At 71.4% G+C, this 20,404-nt stretch overlaps 1 protein-coding gene across 1 annotated transcript; it reads left to right on the forward strand.

Moving 5' to 3' along the window:
• Nucleotides 1-1,849: 1,849 nt before the first annotated feature.
• LOC309877598 (transcription factor COE1-like) lies at nt 1,850-17,266 on the forward strand (the record flags this gene model as incomplete). The annotated part of the gene is given in 19 exon segments (XM_082759084.1): nt 1,850-2,110; nt 2,112-2,165; nt 2,775-2,890; nt 6,616-6,772; nt 6,914-6,977; nt 7,042-7,097; nt 7,357-7,430; nt 8,043-8,111; nt 11,641-11,722; nt 12,572-12,689; nt 13,652-13,785; nt 13,852-13,978; nt 14,299-14,387; nt 14,550-14,615; nt 14,894-15,068; nt 15,158-15,340; nt 15,487-15,690; nt 15,795-15,870; nt 15,988-17,266. Coding segments are annotated over 18 exon segments (2,100 nt in total). The 3' UTR covers nt 15,866-15,870; nt 15,988-17,266.
• Between the last annotated feature and the right edge of the window lie 3,138 nt (nt 17,267-20,404).

The raw sequence follows: 20,404 nt of genomic DNA on the forward strand, positions 1-20,404 counted from the left end.
GGGGGAGGGAGAAACGGCCATAAAACCCCTCGGGGGGAGCCTCCCTCCCCCCCCTGCAGCCCCCCCCCAGCCCTGCACCACCACCTCGACCCCCAGACCCCCCCCCCCGTGCCAGGAATGGGGCTCCCTGGTGGAGAAACCCTGCGTGTCCCCCCCCCGGGTGTGCCCCCCCACGGGCACGGCTCTGAGGGTGCTGCCTGGAAGTGGGAGAGGTGTTGGGGGGGGGGGGCGTGGGGCTGGGGTCCCTTGGGTGCTGCCCACCCCTGGGTGCTGCCCCCCCTGGGATCCCAGCACCAGCACCGTAATGGGGGTGGGGGGAGCACCCAGGCGGCCCCCCCCGGGGCTGGGGGGGTGCCCGGGGCTGGTGGGGGGGTGCTCGGTGGGCTCAGCCCCCCCCCGGGGGGGTCCCTGCAGAGCCCTGGTGCAGAGGCTGTGAGGGGAGTGGGGGCTGCGGGACACCAACGACCCCCCCCCGACTCCCCCGGGGCTGTCCCCTCCCAGTTTGTGGTGGGTGCTCATTTGGGGTCACTGTGGGGTGTCCAAGGGGCTCTTTTGGGGTCAGTGTAGGGGATGCAGGGGACACAACGAGGGGCACTGGGGGCTCTCAGGAGGCATGGGGGGGTCATTGGGGTCTCCTGGGGTCCACCCGGGGTCTCTGTGGGGCACCAGGCGATGCGGGGGGGTCCCTGGGGGACGTCTCCTGGAGGGGATCCCACGGTGCCTCAGGGGTCACCCCGGGACATCTGGAAGGCCACGTTTGGGGCTTTTTGGGGTGAATCGCGGGATGCAGTGGGGTCTCTCTGGGGCATCCCTGGGAGCAGTTTGGGGTCCTTCTGGGGTGTCTCAGGGGATGCAGTGGGGTCGCTCTGCAGCATCCCCGGGAGCATTTTGGGGTCCTTTTGGGGTTATCTTGGGGGATACAGTGGGGTCAGTCTGGGGCATCCCTGGGAGCAGTTTGGGGTCCTTTTGGGGTGTCTCGGGGGGTGAATTGGGGTCACTCTGTGGCATTCCTGGGGTCACTTTGGGGTCCTTTCGGGGTGTCTCAGGGGATGCAGTAAGGTCACTCTGGGGTATTCATGGGATTGGTTTGGGACCTTTTTGGGGTGTCTTGGGAGATGCAGCAGGGTCACTCCGGGGCATCTGCAGGACCAGTTTGGGTGTCTTTGGGGATGTCTTGGGGGATGCAGTAAGGTCACTCTGGGGCATTCATGGGGCTGGTTTGGGATCTTTTTGGGGTGTCTCAGGGGATGCAGCAGGGTCACTCTGGGGCATCCACAGGACCAGTTTGGGTGTCTTTGGGGATGTCTTGGGGGATGCAGTGGGGTCACTCTGGGGCATTCATGGGACTGGTTTGGGATCTTTTTGGGGTGTCTTGGGAGATGCAGCAGGGTCACTCTGGGGCATCCCTGGGAGCAGTTTGGGGTCCTTTAGGGGTGTCTCGGGGGTGACTTGGGGTCACTCTGCGGCATTCCCAGGGACACTTTGGGGTCCTTTCGGGATGTCTCGGGGGATGCAGCGGGGTCACTCTGCGGCACCCCCAGGAGCACTTTGGTGTCCTTTCGGGGCATCTCACAGGTGCACCGGGGCCACCCACCAGAGCATCCCCGCACCCTCCGCGGGCTCCCAACCACGACCACCCCCCTACCCCCATCTCCCCCCCGGTCCTCCCCCCGGTCCCCCCCGGCGCCGTCCTCAGCGGCGCTGCCCGCGGAGCCCCTCGGCGGCTCGGGGAGGGGCCGCTCCTCCCCGGAATGATGTCAGCCTGCCCGGCCGCGGCCCCCGCCTCCCCCGGCGGCTCCGGCCCTGCCTCCCCGGGGAGGGAGGCGGCGGCGGCGGCGGCGGCGGCGGCATGGCCCGTGCCGGCGGGGCGGCGGCGGCGGCGGGGCCGCGGCGCCGGGTGCTGGTGCTGATGGTGCTGGTGGCGGCGGCGGGGCGCCGGGGTCGCGGCGGGGGTGGAGGAGGAGGAGGAGGAGGAGGAGGAGGAGGAGGAGGGGGTCGGCGGCGGGGCGGGGGGGGCGCCCCCGCCGGGCTCCCGCCGCCCCCGGTCCCCCCCGGCCGCCCGCTGCTGCTGCTGATGCCGCTGCCGCCGTCGCCGCCGCCGCCGCCGCCGTCGTCGCCCCCCCCGCACCGTGCCCGCCGCCGCCGCCGCCGCCGCCTCCCGGCCGGTAACGAGCCCCCGCCCCGGGCCGCGCCTGCCCCCTCCCGCAGCCCTCCTCCTCCTCCTCCTCCTCCTCCTCCTCCTCCTCCTCCTCCTCCTCCTCCTCCTCCTCCAGCCCTCCCCCGCGCCCCGCATCCCTCCCCCAGCCCCCCGAGCCTCCCCCCAGCCCTCCCTCCACTCCTCCTCCCAGCCTTCCTCCCTCCCTCCCTCCCTCCCCTCCTCTGCCTCCCCCCCCCCCCCCCATCCCTCCCTCCCTCCACTCCTCCTCCTCCTCTGCCCTCCCCATCCCTCCTCCCGCCCCCCCCCCCCCCTTTTCCCCGCCGCCCCCCGCCCCTTCCCCTCCCGGTCCCCGCACTTGGGCTCCTCCGTCTCCAACTTCTCCGGCCCTGCCTCCGCCCGCCCCCGCCCCCCCGACCCCCCCGGTCCCCCCCCCCCCAGGCTCCCCTCGCTGCCGGCCCCCCAGCAGCCTCAGATGCCGCTTCCCCGGCGGCCGGGACGGCGGCGCCCGGCACCTGCCCGGTTCTGAGCGCAGCGCGCCCCGGAGGAGGTGTTTTTTTTGGGGGGGGGGTCGCAAGTCGGGGGCGGCCGCTGAGCCCCTGCCATGTTCTCCGTGCAGGAGGCGCTGCCCCGGGGGGGGCTGCCCATGAAGGAAGAGCCGCTGACGGCCGGGCTGCCCTCGGTGAGGTGGCTGCAGGGCACCGGCATCCTGGACGCCAGCACGGCGGCGCAGAGGTAAGGGGACGGCGGCTCCCAGGGCACCCCAAACAAACACCACGGGCACCCCAAACACCACGGGCACCCCGGGCTCCACGAGCATCCTGGGCTCCGTGGGCATTCCCAGCGCCATGGGCACCCCAAACACCACGGGCACCCCAAGCTCCGTGAGCATCCCCGGCACCATGAGCATCCCAGGCTCCATGGGCATCCTAAACACCAAGGGCACCCCAAACACCACAGGCACCCCAAACACCACGGGCACCCCAAACACCATGGCACCCCAAGCTCCATGGGCACCCCAGGCTCTGTGGGCTCTGTGAGCATCCCGGGTACCACCAGCTCCACGGCACCGCAGGTGCTGTGAGCACCCCGTGCACCACAAACACCCCGCACCCTACAGGCACACCCTGCACGCTCCGAGCACCCCAGGCACCCAACCCCCTCAGCATCCCAGGGGCTGTGGGCAGCCCGGGTGCTTTGGGCATCCCTAGTGCCCGCTGGGGGCTTTGGGCATCCCAAGTGCCCCCCACACCCTGGGCTCCTCAGGCCTCGCGGGTTATCCAGACCCCTGAGATCCTTGGGTACCGTGGGGACCCCCAGGGACCTCAACAGCCCTGGGGGCACCCCAAATGTGTCACCCCACGGGTGCCAGGCTGGTTGCCCCGTGCTGGGAGGGCTGGCAGGTCCCGCAGCGGGGCAGGTGCTGCTGCCAGAGCTGCGAGGGGCTCGTGCCGAGCTGCTGCTGCATGGCTTGGGGTGTCTTGGGGTCGGACCCCCACCCTGCGCTCCGGCTGTAGGGCAGGGCTGGCGGCAGAGCCTTCCCCTGCTCCTGGGCAGGGCTGGTGGCATCGGCTGGGGGAGACACCTCTCGCGCAGCCTGCACAGCCCCCTGTGCTCTGCCTCACCCCGTCCCCTGTCCCCATCCCCTGCCCTCCCTGTCCCCATCCCCTGCCCTCGCTGTTGGGCTCCCCGTGCTCCACCCCATCCCCGTGGGTGCACAAAGCTCCCCTGCCCTTCCCCAGCCCCGTGCCCAGAGGGGTCCCGGCAGTGGCAGGGGGCACCTCCACCCCTGTCCCCAGCGCCCCTGCTCCTGCTGTCCCCGTGGGCTGGGGGGCTCGCTACGGGGGTGGCGTGCTGCGGCTCTGCCTGGGGGTGCCAGGGGGTGCCGGGGGTCCTGGGACAGCCTGGGCACAGCCCAGTGAGAGTGCTCCCCCCGGGGGCTGCGTTGGAAGCCCTGGGGTCTCCCCCAGGACCCCCCCAGCTGCTGCACTCGCAGACACTCCGGGGTGCTGGAAAACTGCAGCGATCCTACTGCGCCCCCCTCCCCAAAACCACCTGGCCCCCGCTGCACCCCAGCAGAGGGGCTGCACCGGGGGGGGCTGGCCCGGCCCCGGGAGGTGGGGAGGGGGCTGCAGAGGGGGGTGAGAGCTGGGGCGCAGGGAGGGGGTGGTCATTGTGCTCCCAAAAACTTCCCCGTGCCCCGGTGTGGTGGTGAGGCAGGCGGATGACATCCGTCCCCTGCCACCGCTCCTGCAGCTCCTCGCAGCCTCGCTCCCCACGTGCTGCCCGCGAGCAGCCCCGGGCACGTCCCGGGGGTGACTTTTAGGGTCGGGGTCCCGGGGACAAGCCCGCTCCGTGCCTCGGCTCCCCGGGCTCCCCCCCCACCCTCCCGCAGCCCGAGCGCGGAGCCGGGGCTGCGTAATTGCGCGGTGCCCCCTGTTCCTGGAGGATCCGTGAGTGGAAGATGTTGCTTTCCTGTAACAGACATTCGCTGGTCTCATTTGCTAGGAAATGCTCTGATTTCCTTTAATAATTAATGGCAGCCGGGCTCGGCTCTCGGAGCGCCGGGGTCTCGGCAGCGCTGGGAGCAGAGATGCAGCTATTACCCGGCCGGCAGCCCGAGGGCCCCCCCGCTCCCCCCCGCTGCACTTTAGGGCCAAAAAAGCCTGGGGGAGGCGGAGGGGAATTAAAAGGCCGAGGCGAGCGCTGGCTCTGCCTGCTGCTGGGGCCGTGCCACCTTCGCATTAGCCAGGAGCCCCGTGGCCGGGCTCCAGCGTGGACGGCAGGGTCCCCGTCCCGGCAGCACCGTGGGGCTTCGTGCACCCAGCTGGGGTCCCCGTGCGCTGGGGGGTCCCGGGCTCAGCACCCACGTGTGGGGAGGATGGTCCTGAGCTCGGAGCGTGGCACTGCCAGAGCCCCTGCTCATGGGCACGGAGGGGGTTTGGGGAGCGCCCCCCGCGCTGCTTGGAGCCTGGGTGCGAGGCAGTGAGGACACGGGGGTGTGAGTGTGCACGGAGGTGTGCACGGAGCTGCCAGCAGTGCACGGGGACAGCGAGTGTGAGCGTGCACACCCGTGTCCAGCCGTGCACGCTGCAGTGAGCTCGGGCACCCCAGTGCCAAGCAAGCGCGGGGCACCGGCACCCGCTGTGTGCCGAGGGGCTCGGAGCCCCCCCGCGGGCAGCCGGGTGGGCTGCGCGCCCCCCGGCCTCGGAGCGTCCTGGAGGTTTGGTGAGGGGCTGGGGGGCTGGAGGGGGGTCTGGGGGCCGTGCCCCCCCCCCCCAGGCCGTTCCCGGGCCGGCCATCAGGTGGCGGCCGTGCCCCGGCGCAGCGGGGGGGCCCCGTACCGGGACCGGCTCCGGCAGCGCCCTGGCCCCCACCGAGCCCTGTCCCCCCCCCACCCCGGGGGGCTCCGGGGCTGGAGCAGGGCCGGAGGGGTCGAGTCCCTCACGTTTGTGCCCCCCCCTCGGTGCTGACCCCTGCCTGCGCCCCGGCTGCCCCACACCGGGGGGGCTGCGGGCGCAGGGGGGTCCTGCCCCACGGCGGGGGTCGCTGCGGGCCGTGGGGTCCCCGTGGGTCTCCAGTCCCTGCCCTACTGGGGAGGCTCGGAGGCAGCGTGGGAAGCGGCTCCGGCAGCCCGAGCCCCCCCGAGGCTGCTGCTGGGGGGGCCGAGCCCCCCGCCCCCGGCTCGCTCCCGGCCCGCTGTGTTTTTAATCGCGGAAGCGGGGAATTTCTTACAGCCCCGTGTTTGTCTTGGCCACACCACCCCCCTGGCTCCTGAGCTGCACGGCAGGGCCGGGTCCTGCTCCCGCGGCCCCCCACGCGGATGTGCGGGGCGGGGGCGGCCCTGACCCCCCCCCCCTTGGGTGCTGACACCGCTGCGGGGACGGGGACCACCCGCCGGGCTGGGGACGGTGCCGGCCGTGTGGGTGGCTGCGTGTGCCGGGGGGACGGGCAGTGCCGGGGGTGCCGCCCGTCCGCTGACCCCCCCCGTGCCACCCGTGCCTCGTCACCGTGTGCCACCCGAGCCTTGTCACCCCGTGCCACCACTGCTTTGTCCCCAAGTCCTTGCGGGGACAGCAAGGGAGTCCCATGAGGCTGGGCTGCTGCTGCCCGCGTTCGCCCTGGCTGTGCGCACGTGGTGGGACCCCGCTGTGACAGTGGGATCTGGGGGGTCCCTGTGGCTGCCCCCCTCTGTGCGCCACGGCCTTCGGCCTCGCTCATCGTGGGGGTGAGCTGGGTGGGGGCACGGCCCAGCCGTGGTGCAGGGCTGGGGGCTGGGGTCCTCCCCGCTTCCATCCCCGTAGCATCCCCTGGGTACCGGGGACACCCTCGCCCCGGGGACATCACGGTGGGCACGGCACGCCGGGTCCCTCCCGGGGAAGGGGCTCCGTGGGGGGACGCAGGCCGGCCTGGGGAGGGGGCGCAGGGCCCCGCGCTCACCCCCTGCCTCGTCCCCGCAGCGGGGTGGGCCTGGCCCGAGCCCACTTCGAGAAGCAGCCCCCCTCCAACCTGCGGAAATCCAACTTCTTCCACTTCGTCCTGGCCATGTACGACCGGCAGGGCCAGCCCGTGGAGATCGAGCGCACCTCCTTCATCGACTTCGTGGAGAAGGAGCGGGTGAGGCCTGGGGGGCACGGGATGGGGGGGGGGGACACACCGTAGGGTGAGGGGTCTGCAGCTCAGGACTGGGCTGGGGCTGCACCCGGGGGACGGTGACACCCCGCGTCCCCCACCCGACCGTCCTCCTCCTCTCCCCAGGAGCAGAACGGCGAGAAAACCAACAACGGCATCCACTACCGGCTGCAGCTGCTCTACAGCAACGGTGGGTGCTGGGGGGGGGGGCGCGGGGGCGCGGGCCGGGCTGACCGACCCCTCTCGCCCCGCAGGGGTCCGGACCGAGCAGGATCTCTACGTCAGGCTCGTCGACTCCATGTCCAAGCAGGTAACGCTGGGGGGGTCCCCGTGGCCCCCTCCCCTTGCGTTGGCCGCCCCGTCCCATGAAGCCGCCGAGCCCTACACGTGCACGGGGGGGTGTGCAGGACGGGCACGGCTGCGTGCATCCGTGTGGGCACACGTGTGTGAACGGGCACACGCGTGTGCGCGCACCCCCTGGCTGTGGGCACACCGCTGCTCCCCGGGGGTCCCCGTCCCCGCAGGTCCCAGCCTGGCGGAGCCCCCACCTCCCGCTCTCCCCCCCCCAGGCCATCATCTACGAGGGGCAGGACAAGAACCCCGAGATGTGCCGGGTCCTCCTCACCCACGAGATCATGTGCAGGTAGGGGGCTGGGGGGTGGTGGGGGGGCTGCCGGCCGCAGCTGCCTGGTGCCAGCGCGCGGTCCCCGGTGCCCCATTAGAGCCGCTCTTGTTTACCGCGCTCGCTCGGTGTTTGTGCAAATTAGCACTCCGTGCCAGCGCGGCTAATTGAGCTCCAGGAGCCGCGCTAACGATGCTGTGGCCGGGCCCCCCTGCTCCCCGTGGGGCTCGGCCCTGCCGTGTCCCCCCTGTCCCCGTGGGAGGCTGCGGGGCGTGGGCGTCCCCGGCGCACGGAGCCCACCGGTGGCACCCCGGTGCAGAGCCCAAACTCAGAGCCTGGTGGCACAGTGGGATCAGTGAGGGGGGGCTGCAGCAGGGTGGCCCCTGTGGCACCCCAGTGCCCCCCGTGCCCTGGCACCACGTGGCCGATGTCCCTGTCCTGGGGACCCCTCCAGCCCTGCTCCCCTGGGGGCTCGTGGCTGTCCCTTCCGTGGCTGCCCCCCACTTTTGCTCCCCAGTAAAGGGATTGGTGATGGAGGGGGGGGTGTTCTGGGGCTGGGGGGGTACCCCTGGGGTCTTGGGGGGCCACGGGGCTGTCCCAGCACCTCTCCCTCACTCTGCTCCTCTCCCCCAGCCGCTGCTGTGACAAGAAGAGCTGCGGGAACCGCAACGAGACGCCCTCGGACCCCGTCATCATCGACAGGTACGGACGGGGCAGCGCCCGGGGGTCCCCGGGGAGCCAGGGCAGGGAGTCCCTGTGCGGGGGGGGGGGGGGCGGATGTGAGCGCTGCCTCGTTAGCGCTAACGACCTTGGAGCCTCTCCGCGCTCCCTGCTCCCTCTTCTCTGCTGTTTGTGCAACTGGCACTGCGGCACCGGGTCCTGCCCGGGGCCCTGGGGGACAAGGGGGAGCCCCCCCCCCCAGCACGGGCCATTGCCTGCGGGTGGCATCGGGTGGCACCGAGCGAGGCAGCGCCTCGCCTCCACCCAGCCAGTGGCACCAGCAGTGCTCTGTAGCCCCACAGACCCTCACCCCGGTGTCCCCATGTCCCCCATCCCCACATCCCTGTGTCCCCGTGTCCCCCCACCGGGCTGTGGTGGCAGCCAGCTGTGACAGATGGGGACGCGCCGCTCGCAGTCAGCGCGGCACTGCCACCGTGCATCAAACAAATCAGTAACTCAGCCACTGCCACCAGCCAGACGGGGCCGTGGGGCAGCCCCCCTCCTGGCACGGTGTCCCCAGGCGTGTCCCCACAGGGGAGGGACAGCCCCGAGTCCCCCCGAGCCTCCAGCTGCGTGGTGGGTGAGCGCTGGCACCCCTGTGTCGTGCCCGGGGTCCCCGTGTGTGCTCCCCATCCCTCGGTGCTGGGGCTGAGCAGGTGTCACCCCCGGGTCCCCATGCAGGGGCTGACACCCCGGGGGCACCCCGACCCCAGGATAGAATGGGGTCCGCCCTGCAGCCCCCAGACCCCGCTGTCTGTCCGTCTGTCCGTCCACCCTCCCGTCTCCCCACCCCGGTGCCATCTCTCCATCCCCGTCCCCACACATCTCCCAGCACGGCGGCACCCTCCTAGTGTCCCCACCGGGCTGTCGGGGCCTTTGGGGACCCGTGTCGGTGGTGGCACCGGGGCTGTCCCCTCAGGGGGTCGGTGGCACTGGGGGGATGCCGGGGCCGTGCCCCCTCCTCACCTCACCCCCGTGCCCCTTGGTCCCTGGGGGCCACCCGGGATGCGGGGGGGCTCTGGCTGTGCTCTCAGGCTGTGTCCCCGTGTCTCCATCCCCGTCCCCTGCCCTCTGGGTGTGACCCCAGCCCCAAGGGGGGTGTCAGGTCCTGGGGTCTGCCCCCCCCCCCCAGCAGCAGCCAGCTGTGCCCGGCCAGCTGTGCGTGGCCAGATGTGCATGGCCAGATGTGCGTCCGCCCCCGCCCTATGGATCAGGAAATCCCCAAAACAGCCGCGGGACCCAGCGGCCACAACCCGGCCAAGACAAACTCCCGGTACCGGCCAGAGGGTCCCTGGTGCCCCGGCCCCCACCCCCTTCTTCCCCCCACCCCGTGGGGACGGGTCCCCCATGCTCCAGCCACCCCCGACCCCTTTGGCCACGGAGACCCCCGGGGACCCCTGCCCGGTGCCGTGCCCGGGGGTCGCGGCTCTGCCCCTGCTCCTGTCCCTACCCCATGACCCGGCCCTATTGGGGACCCCCCCGTGCCCCCCGTCCCTCTCCGTGCCCGGGGCCGGCCGGGTCCCGCCCGGCGCCGCCGCCCCCCGGCCCTGCCCCCGCGCCCGCTCCCGGCCCGACGCCCGGCCCCACTGGTTTAGAGAGCCAGATAAGTGCCCTATCAACATGTTAATCAAATTACTTAGGAGCTAAAATTGACGCTTTTCATTAATTATACAAGATTATTCTAATTGCGAATTCAAATTTATGCGCTCGGAACAGAAGGTGTTCGGCAGCACTGCCGGGAATTTGCATATTAAATGGGGAGCGCGGCGCATCAGGATGCTAATGGATGCGCCGCGCGGTATTTTTAACTCCGCGCCCATCTGCGCCGTGCCGGAGGGGGCCGCCCGCCGCCCCTCTCCCCTCTCGGCGGCGCGGGGCCGGGCCGGGCCGGGGGGGGGCTCGCCCCGAGCCGCCCCTGTCAATCTCCTGGCGGGGGGGGGTTGCTTTCCTGGCCCCCCCTCCCCGCGCCTTCCTTCCGCTGATTACCACCTGCGAGGCCGCGGCCCCGCGCCCGGGACACGGGGGGGGGTTTGGGGAGGGTTGGGGGGGTTGTGGGGGGGCGCTTCCAGTGCCCTTCCCGGTGAAAATGTCCCTGAGCTGGCTGGGGACAGGAGTAACCCGGGGGAGAGTGGGGGGGGTGCTCCGGTGGGGATGGACAGGGCCCTCGGGGGTCTGCGCCCCCCTCCCCTCATGCGTCCTGCCCCTCCCCGGCTCCTCCCCAGGAGGATGGGGATGGGGATGGGATGGGGATATGGGATTGGATGGGATGAGATGGGGATGGGATGGGATGGGGATATGGGATGGGGATGGGGATGGGATGGGATGGGGATGGGATGGGGATGGGGATGGGATGGGATGGGATGGGGATGGGATGGGGATGGGGATGGGATGGGGATGGGATGGGATTTGGGATGGGGATGGGGATGGGGATGGGATGGGGATGGGGATGGGATGGGGATGGGATGGGATGGGGATATGGGATGGGGATGGGATGGGGATGGGGATGGGATGGGGATGGGATGGGATGGGGATGGGGATGGGATGGGGATGGGGATGGGCTGCTGGGGCAGGGTACCAGGGCAGCGTGCTGGGCAGGGTGCTTGGGGGTTGCTGGAGCAGGACTTTGGGGTGCTGTGTCAGTGTGGGGTGCTGGGATCAGGCACTGAGACAATGCCGAGACAGGATGGGGGCAGGACAGCACCCCAGGGCGGTGCGGGGGGGCTGGGGCTGCCCCGTGCCGGAGCAGGGGAGGGGGTGGCACAGGGGGACACGGTGACCTGGCACTGCTTGGTGGCCTGGCGCAGCAGGGACCTGGCGTGGAGCAGGGACTGGGGCAGTGACCTGGGGCAGTACCTGGGGGGGGGGGGACCTGGCACACCCTGGTGGCTTGGTGTGGGTGGTGAGCGGGCACAGCACCACGACCTGCTCAGCACCACAGCTTGGGGGGGTGTATGTGTGTGTGTGGGGGGGTGCGTGGTGTGGCTGTGGGCCCAGGGGATGTGTCAGTGATACTGGGGGACAGGTCTGTGCTCCTAGCATGTGCCATGATCCCTGCGCATTCCCCATCCCATATCCCCATCCCCATCCCATCCCCATCCCATCCCATCCCATCCCATCCCAATCCCATATCCCCATCCCCATCCCCATCCCATCCCATCCCATCCCACCCCACCCCACCCCACCCCATCCCTGCCCCTAATGTGAGTGCTGCTGCTGCTCATTAATTATTGAGGGGCCGATGCTGATTAGGGCCATGGACAAGCAGCCTGAGTATTTCATCAGGCCGGGAGGTGGGGGGGGGGCAGCTCTCCCTGCTGCCCACCCATCTCCCAAAACTGCCCCACTCTCCTGGGGTGCGTGTGAGCACGTGGGGGTGTCCGTGCAAGGTGTGCACACACACCACTGCGAGGTGCATGGGGGGGGGGAGAGCGCCTGAGCACGTCTGGCTGGGGACATGGGGACAGCGGGACGCTTGCCCTCACCCCGCTGGCCTCCTGCCTTCCTCCCCCAGGTTTTTCCTCAAGTTTTTCCTCAAGTGCAACCAAAACTGCCTGAAGAACGCAGGGAACCCACGGGACATGCGGCGCTTCCAGGTGAGCCCCGGGCCCCCCCTCCCAGCCCTGCCCCACACATTGGGATCCTCGTCTCCTCCTCGGAGGGGCCGAGGGGAATTGGGGGGGTTCGATCCGACAAAGAAGGCGAATCAGATCCTAAATCCCCCCCCCGACCCCTTTGCAAAGTGTTCCCCAGCGTCCCCCTTCCCACAGCTGGAGTTTCCGTAGCGAAGCGGGGGGGGGGGGGGGGGCTCTGTCCCGTCCCCCACCCAGCACGGGCGCCTTCATTAGGGCCTCTCGTAAAGATATGATAATTGTGACATTTTTACATGATTAACGACCTATCCAATTTGCATAGCGCCAAGCAGCTCCGGGAGAACAGCCAAGTCCACGCCGGAGGGAGGGAGCGGGGAAGGTGGGGTGGGGGCGCAGGGGGCGGGCTGGGGTGTCCCCGCCGTGGTGGACCCGGGGTGTCCCCTGGGGGTGGCGTGGGACGGGCAGGTCCTGGTGGTGCCGGGGGGGTGCCGGGGGGTTGCAGCACCGGGTTCTGTGCGGGAACGGCACCCGTGGCGCACACGAGTGCTCACCAGCACGGTCAGGTACACACCCCCCCCACCTTGGCTCCCCACCTCTATGCACACACGTGGAATGTGTTGGCACACGCACCGGGGGGGCTGGGGGGCAGGTGTGACAATGGTGGCAGAGGGGACACCAGAGGTGACCCCTCTGGAGGCAGAGGGGACACCAGAGGTGACCGCGGGACCCCTCCTGTGGGTGCCGTACCCGTGGCAGGGCGCCCTGCGGGGTCCCCACGGGGACGGGCACCGGCCCCAGCGCCCCCCCCCGTGGGGCAGGAGGGGGCGGTGGCGCTGACGGTCGGTCCCGCAGGTGGTGGTGTCGACGACTGTGAACGTGGACGGCCACGTGCTGGCCGTGTCCGACAACATGTTCGTGCACAACAACTCCAAGCACGGGCGGCGAGCGCGGCGCCTCGACCCCTCCGAAGGTGAGCCCGAGCGCACGCACACGGGACTTACACGTGTGCACACGAGTGTGCCGTGCTGCTGGCACGCGTGCACAGCCCCACGTGCACACCCACGGGTGCTTGCACACCCAGAGCCACACGTGTGTGTGTGCGCGCAAGGGGTGGCCGGGCACGGGGCTGGGACAGGGGCAGGGTCCCCAGCTGTCCCCAGGCTGCGGGGTCTGGCACAGCCCCACGGCACCAGGGCAGCCCCCAGCCCCAGGGGACCGTGTCCCCGTGCCGGGACCCCCGGGTGGGGGCCGTGCAGTGCCCCCGCTCTGCCCCACGCTGCTCTGAGCCTGCGGCTCCGTGGCCCCGGCACCTCCCTGCTGGGTCAGCGGGGCGAACGGGCACCCTGGGGTGGGCACTGAGCCCGGGATTTGTGCCTCGTCCGTCTGTCCGTCCGTCCAGCACACGGTCTCTCCATCTCCCCACCATCCTTGTGCATCTTCTGTCTGTCCCTCCGCCTGTCCGTCTGTCCGTTCAGCACATCCAGGCTGTCCTGCCATCACGCCCACGCCGCCCCTCCAGCCACTCTGTGCGCCCCAGCCGTCTGTCTGTCCGTCTGCCCGATGCAGACGTGCTCTGCCTGCCCACCCGACACGTCCTGTCCCTCTGTCCGTCCGTCCTGTGCGCGCTGCCTGTCCGTCCGCCCGCCCGCCCCCGTGGCACCGTCCCCGTCCCCCCGCCGCCCCCGCCCGTCCCCGTGTCCCGGCAGCGCCAGCCATCCCGTGCTCACGCGTGGCGTCTGTCCGTGTCCGTCTGTCCCCGGCCGCGCGCCCCCGCCGCCGCCGCCTGGTTCTCACTCTCTGCCTCTGCTCTCCCTCTCTGCCTTCTCTCCCCCAGCTCGCGCCCCCGGCCCCGACCCCGGCGCCCCCCGCTCCCGCCACGCGCGCGCCCCACACTCACTGCTGCCCTGTCTCTCCCCCCCCCCCCGCCCGAAGCAGCCACCCCCTGCATCAAAGCCATCAGCCCCAGCGAGGGCTGGACCACCGGAGGCGCCACCGTCATCGTCATCGGCGACAACTTCTTCGACGGGCTGCAGGTGGTCTTCGGCACCATGCTGGTGTGGAGCGAGGTACGGCACGGGGCGGGGGGGGGCGCGCGGCCGGCCGAGGGCTCAGCCCCCTCCCTGTCCCCGCAGCTCATCACGCCCCACGCCATCCGGGTGCAGACCCCCCCGCGGCACATCCCCGGCGTGGTGGAGGTGACGCTCTCCTACAAGTCCAAGCAGTTCTGCAAGGGCGCCCCGGGGCGCTTCGTCTACACCGGTGAGGGGCCCGCAGCACGGGGAGGGGGCACGGCCCCCGGGGGTGCCGTGGGGGTCTCCGTGCCCGCTGCCGGCCCCAGGGCTCAGCCGGTGCAGGATATGGGGGTGCCAGGGGAAGGGGCTGCGGTGGTTTGCATGGGGGGGGACTGGGGTGATGTGGGGGGGTCCCTGCAGTGGGAGCAGAGACCCCGGGGTCCCCCTTTCCGCTGTCCCCTGCTCGGCTCCACGCACGGTGCTCCGTGCCTCAGTTTCCCCAGCGGGCAGGGCAGGTTTGGGGGCCCGGGGCTGGCCTCACCGCTCCCCCCTTCTCTCCTCGGCCAGCGCTGAACGAGCCCACCATCGACTACGGGTTCCAGCGCCTGCAGAAGGTCATCCCCCGGCACCCCGGAGACCCCGAGCGCTTGCCCAAGGTGGGGACAAAGTGGGGCAGCGCTGGGGCCCGGCCCCATGGGGCTGATGTGGGGCAGGGCTCGGGGCATTGCACGGCAGCCTGGGGAGGTGACATTGCTGGGGGACGTGGGGAGGTGCAGGGGGTCCGGGTTCCACCTGACCCTGTGCCCCTCGCTGCCCAGGAGGTGCTGCTGAAGCGGGCGGCCGACCTGGTGGAGGCTCTCTACGGGATGCCGCACAGCAACCAGGTACCACGGCCCCCTCCCACCCCACAGCCCCCCCTAATCTGGCTGGGCTCAGCTCCTGGCGCTGGAGCAGGGCCGCAGGAGCCGGCCCCACATCTGCTCCGCGTTAGGACTCCCCGGGCGCTGAGTCAGGGGCCGTGGGACCCCCCCGGCGCAGCCGCCCCCGAACCTGCGCGGAAGCCGGAGCCGCCCAGGTCCGGCCGCAGGAGCTGCCCCGCTCCCACGGCCCTGCTGGCACCCGCCACAGCCCCTGAGTGACGCCGTGCCCGTGCCATCCCCAGGACATCATCCTGAAGCGCGCGGCGGACATCGCCGAGGCGCTGTACAGCGTCCCCCGCGCCCCCGCGCAGCTCTCCTCGCTCGGCAGCCACGGCCCCGGCGCCGTGATGGGCGTCAACTCCTTCGGCAGCCAGCTGGCCGTCAACATCGGCGACTCGGCGCAGGGCCCCGAGCAAGGTGGGCTGGGGGCTGGAGGGGTCTGGAGGGGCCGTGGGGGCCGTGGGGGTCGTGGCCCTGCCCGGTGCCACCTCGGCTCTCTCCCGCAGGCTACTCCCGGAACACGAGCAGCGCCTCGCCGCGCGGCTACGTGCCCAGCTCCACGCCGCAGCAGGGCGGCTACGGCGGCGCCTCCGGCATCAACGGCTACGGGGGCAGCGGCATGGCCGGCCTGGGGGTGCCCGGCTCCCCCAGCTTCCTCAACGGCTCCACCGCCAACTCCCCCTACGCCAGTGAGTCCCCGTGCCGCCGGCTCTGCCCTGGCTGTGGGCACCCCCTTGAGCGCCAGCCCCGTCCCCATCCCTGTCCCTTGCCTTTGGGTCCCCCCCGGGGGAGCTGGCGCAGGGGCTGGGGGTCCTGAGCGCCTTCCCCCCCGCAGTCATGCCCGCCAGCCCCCCCCTCGGCGCCTCCTCCATCACCCTCCCGTCCGGCACCGCCACCTCCGCGCCCGCCGGGGGCTTCTCCTTCTCCCCCGTCAACATGATCTCGGCGGTGAAGCAGAAAAGCGCCTTCGCCCCCGTGGTGCGGCCGCAGACCTCGCCACCACCCGCCTGCTCCAGCACCAGCGGCAGCAGCCTGCAAGGTGAGCCCGGCCGGGAAGGGGCTGCCCCCATCCCGGTCCCCATCCCCGTCCCCGTCCCTGTCCCCGTCCCCTCTCGGCTCACCCTCTCCGTCCCCACTGCCCAGACCCGGCTTTTGAGGACTCGGACAAGTTCCACACCCCTGCGCGGTCGCTCCAGGGACTGGCCTATTCCTAAGCACAGTAGGTGCCTGGTGCTGCACGCGGGGCCGCATCCACACCTGATGGGGACCGGGCCGTGCAGGGCTGGGGTCCTGGTCCCCCCCCCCAGCACTGCCGACCCCTCGCCTTCCCTTACAGCCATGCCCAGGCTCCTCGTGCTGCCCGCAGGAGCCGGGACAGCCCCGAGCAGCGGACGGGGACGGGACCGAGTGCAGCCGTGAGCGTGGCGGTGCCGGCCCCTCCGACCCGTGCTCAGGGCTGGGGGGGGGCTGCAGGGCCAGGACCCCCTTTCCCGGCTGCCTGCGGGTCCCAGAGCTCAGCCCCTGCTGCAGCGGGGTGCCCCCAGGGCTGCGGGGTGCCCCTGGCCAGCACGACCAGAAGGAGCCAGCGTGGCCGGATCCTGGTTTCGGCACAGCCCCTCGTGGGGCCAGACAGACCTCGGGGGGAGCTCCCGGGATCAAATCAACCCCTCCGAGGTCAGCCTCAGAGGCACCCCGAGACCCGTGCAGCAGGACCGGGACCCCCGTGCGGGGGCAGCTCCGGGAAGCGGGGCGGAAGGCTCAGCCCTGCTCCCCCCGGCTCGCCCAGCTGCGCACTTCCAGATGTGCGGCCGCCCACCCGCAGCTCCCGGGCGGCCGCGGCCGGGGCTCTGCCCCCACACAGCACCGGGGCCGTGCGGGGGCGCAGCCCAGCCCATCCTGCCCAGCTGGGGGGGCCACGCTGCCCACCCCCGGCCCGAGCACTTTGCCCACCCTGAGCCATCTGAGCCCCTCGGCGCGGTTCCTGGCAGCGCGTGGAGGCAGCAGGCACAGGACACAGGACAAGGGACACGGGACACGGGACACGGGACACTGCTGCAGCCCCGTTACTGCCATCAGCACCACGGTCCCTGCTAATGCCATCAGCACTGGTTTTAGCCCCAGGTTGGGCCATGTGGGAGCCCCCCCGGGCTGGCACTGCCCCCCCTCCCCATTGGGGCTCTGCTGGCACTTCCAGGCAGGGGGAGAGCGGACAGAAATTTTGTAAATAAAGGGAAAGAAAAAAAAAAAAAAACACCACTCCCCACACACACCCCCGTCCCTGTCCCATCCGCACCCCCTCGCAGGGTGGCCGTGCCCCCGTCCCCCTGCCACAGCCGAGGTGATGCCTCCATGCCCAGCCCGGAGCTGGGGCCTCACCAGCTGTCCCCACCAGTCCCCAGCTGGGGGTCCCAGGGTAGAGCCCCCCCCCGGTCCCGGTGACCCCCAGCCACCAGTGCCGACCCCTGTCCCCAGCCCAGCCTCGAGGCCAGGGGGCTGGGGACGGGGTGGCCGGGATGGGGTGGCCACACTGGGGTCCTGGTGCCCCCCAGGGTGGTGGCACGGGGCGGGCGGTGCAGGCTGGCTCGGAGGGGGGGGCTTTTTGAAACAGAAATAAAAAAGGACTTGCAGAAAGGCAGCGGCTCAGCAGGGTCTGTGGGTGGGGAGGGGGCTGCCCCGAAGTGGGGGCACAACCAGCACCACAGCAGCCCTGCACCCCGACCCCCATCCCGGGGCTGCCTTGCACCAACCCTGGGGCAGGGAGAGCGCATGGGGGGTCCTGGGGCCAGGGAGAGAGGGACGGGGACGGGGACGGGGATGGGGAGGCTCTGGAAGGTGCTGGAGCCTGGTGCCACAGCAGGGCTGGGGGCCACAGGCTGCCCGGGGGGGTCCCCTCTCCGTGTGGCCGAGCTGCTGCCCCGGTCCTGGCCCCCTGCACCTGGAAGCGCTCAGCCCCAGCCCCAGCCCCAGCCCCAGCCCCAGCCCCAGCTCTGTTCCCATTGCCGGAGCACAGCGGGGTGGGCGCGGAGCTTCCTCCCCACGCCGGACCCCCGGGACCCCAAGGAACGCGCCCGCTCCTCCCCGCCCTGCAGGGTCAGAGCCCGGGGGACGTGGGGCCAGCCCCCAGCCCTCGCAGCTGCTACAGGGAGGGGGCCACGGCCGCCCCCGGACCAGGCTCGCCACGGTCCCTGGGAGTGGATGCTGTGGGATCTGGAGGTGTGGGGCTGTGCCTGCCCCACAGCCAGCCCCAGGGGCTCAGCACAAACAGGGACTGAGCCAGCATGCGTGGGGGGGCAGCGGGTTGTGCCCCGTCCCCTCTTGCCCCCACAGCCCAAAAGCGGCCTGGGACCACCCTGCAGGAGGGAGAGGAGCCGGGTAGGGGGACACGGGGGGGACACGGGGGGGACAGGGTGGCTTGGGGACCACCCTGGCCACAGGGAGCAGCAGGGCACGCTCAGGCACCAGACGTGGTTGGGGTTTTCCACCCAGCCCCAAGTGCGAGAGCCACCCCTGCACGTGGGGGGGGTCGCAGGGACAGGGGCACACAGCAGACACACGTGTGCACACACACACACACACGTGTGCACACACACACACACACACACGTGTGCACACACACACACACACACGTGTGCACACACACACACACACGTGCAAGGGGAGGACCCCTGTGCCGCTGTGTCCCCGAGGAACCCAGGGGGTCTCAGCACCCCCCCAGCGCCTGCCCCACACCCTGACCCTGCGCACAAATGGGGGCACAGCCGGCAGTGGGGCACACGCGTGTGCAAAGGGAGGGTGGGGGGGCCCAGGGTGGGTGGGGGGCCCTGCTGCCATGCTAAGGGGGGGTGCACGTGTCCGCAGCTCCCTGCTGGCACACCCAGCGGTGTGCACCCGCCTGTGTCCGGGGCACCAAGCACCACGGGTGGGTGCGGGCAGCTGGGCTGTGCTCAGGGGGGTGGCAGTGAAAATTTGGGGCCCCCCCAGTCCCTCTCAGCCCCCAAAACTCTGCAGCACCCACACGGAGCACGAGCACGACCCGGGGGGCCAGTGCCCCCTCCCCACCCTGCCCCGGGTGTCCCCAGCCCCCCGTGGGGTTGGGGTGGGGGCCGGGGCCGTGCTGGCAGCGAGGAGGCGTCGCGGTGGGACGGTGCACACCCCCCCCACCGAGCGGCGTGCTGGCAGCCTCCGCCTCGCACAGATGCTGACAGCATCTGCCTGGAAGGACCATAAATATTTATGGCCCCCGGCGCAGGCAGCAGCTCCCGTGGTGTGCCTGCAGCCCCCCAGATCCCCCCCCCCCAAGCTGCCCCCGAGGGCTCCCTGCCCCTCGGGGATGGGGCACCCCAGCACCCGCACCCACATCGGGACCAGGGGCCACATGGGCTGGGGCCCAGGGCAGCCCCCAGACCCCCTGAGCTGCCCCCCTCTCCCCAGGGTCCCCCCAGCCCTTAGGGTGCCCCAGCACCTCTGGGCTCCCCCAGTGTCCCCCCCCACATCCTCCCCTTTGTGCAGGGGTCTCCAGCCTGGGGGGCTGGGACAAGGTGTGCAGGGAGGGGACCCCCATCGGGGCGCCCTGGGGACACCCCCAAGCCCCCCAGCTCATCCCAGTGGCTGCGGGTGCCAGCTCCCGCCCCCAGCCCCGCGGAGCAGCGCAGCCTGCGATGTTTAGATTAGAGGATAATGTGCTGGAAATAATTGCCTTAATCAAGAAAGGTTAATGAGGCTGCCTGTGTGTACAACTGCGGCGGGCGCCGGCGCAGCGCGGGGCGAGCGGGAGCGCTCAGCGAGCGGCACCGCCGGCACCGGGCACCGCACGGGGAACGGGCCCGGGGCCACCTCGTCCCTGTCCCCTCCTGGGGACACGCCACGCATGACCCACGGCAGGTCTGGGTGCACAGGACCCATCGCCCGCACGGGGCCCCCGCCCGCAGCCCGGGTGCCCCCAGGGTGGCCGTCACCTGCTGGGGGATGTGGGGAGGGCCTGGGGGGACACTGGGGTGCCCACCCTGCTGCTGGCTGTTGTCACTTTGGGGACATAGCAGGGGGTGCCCGGGCTGGTGCTTGAGGCAGAGGAGAGAGCACTCCTGTGGCTGGGAGGGGACGGGAGTGGAGCCACGGGACTCTGGGGTTCCCTCTCTCCCCCAGCCCCAGGACCCCCTGTGCCGGGGGGCAAGGAGCAGCCTCGCTGGCAGGGGTCCTGCACCCCCTGGGGTCCCCCAGCGCCTCCCCAGCTCCTGAGAACCCGCTGCCACCAGCACTCTGCCCAGATTTCTCCTTGGCTGTGGCACCCAGGGGCCATTCCCCAGGGAGCAGCACTCAGGGACCGGTGTCCCCAGCACCCAGGCGGTGTCCCCAGCTCGCGGGGGTGACCGCAGGGAGGGGGCTCAGCGGGGACCCACGGTGCGGGGGGGGGGGGACACAGCACGGCCGTGCCACCAGCCCCGCTGCGCATTTGGTGGGAAACAGAGACATCTGCAGGCCTGCGCCCTGCTCACACGCTGCGGTGGTGCCGCACGGCTGCACGCTCCCCAGGGCTCGTGGCACACTCACAGCAGGGCCCTGCACACGCGTGCTGCAGCCGTGCACACCCGTACACTGCAGCAGGGCCCTGCGGGTGCACCCCCCTCACACTCCCGTATCAGTGACCCCCACGCTTGCACGCTCAGAGGGGCCCCTCGTGCTCACCCCCTGCACACCCACGGTGCCGCTCCGCACACGCTGCTTGCACGCTCACCACTGCCTTGTGCGCACACCGC

This window comes from Aythya marila, assembly GCF_965140915.1.
Source record: "Aythya marila genome assembly, chromosome: 4".
Classification (NCBI taxonomy): domain Eukaryota; kingdom Metazoa; phylum Chordata; class Aves; order Anseriformes; family Anatidae; genus Aythya; species Aythya marila.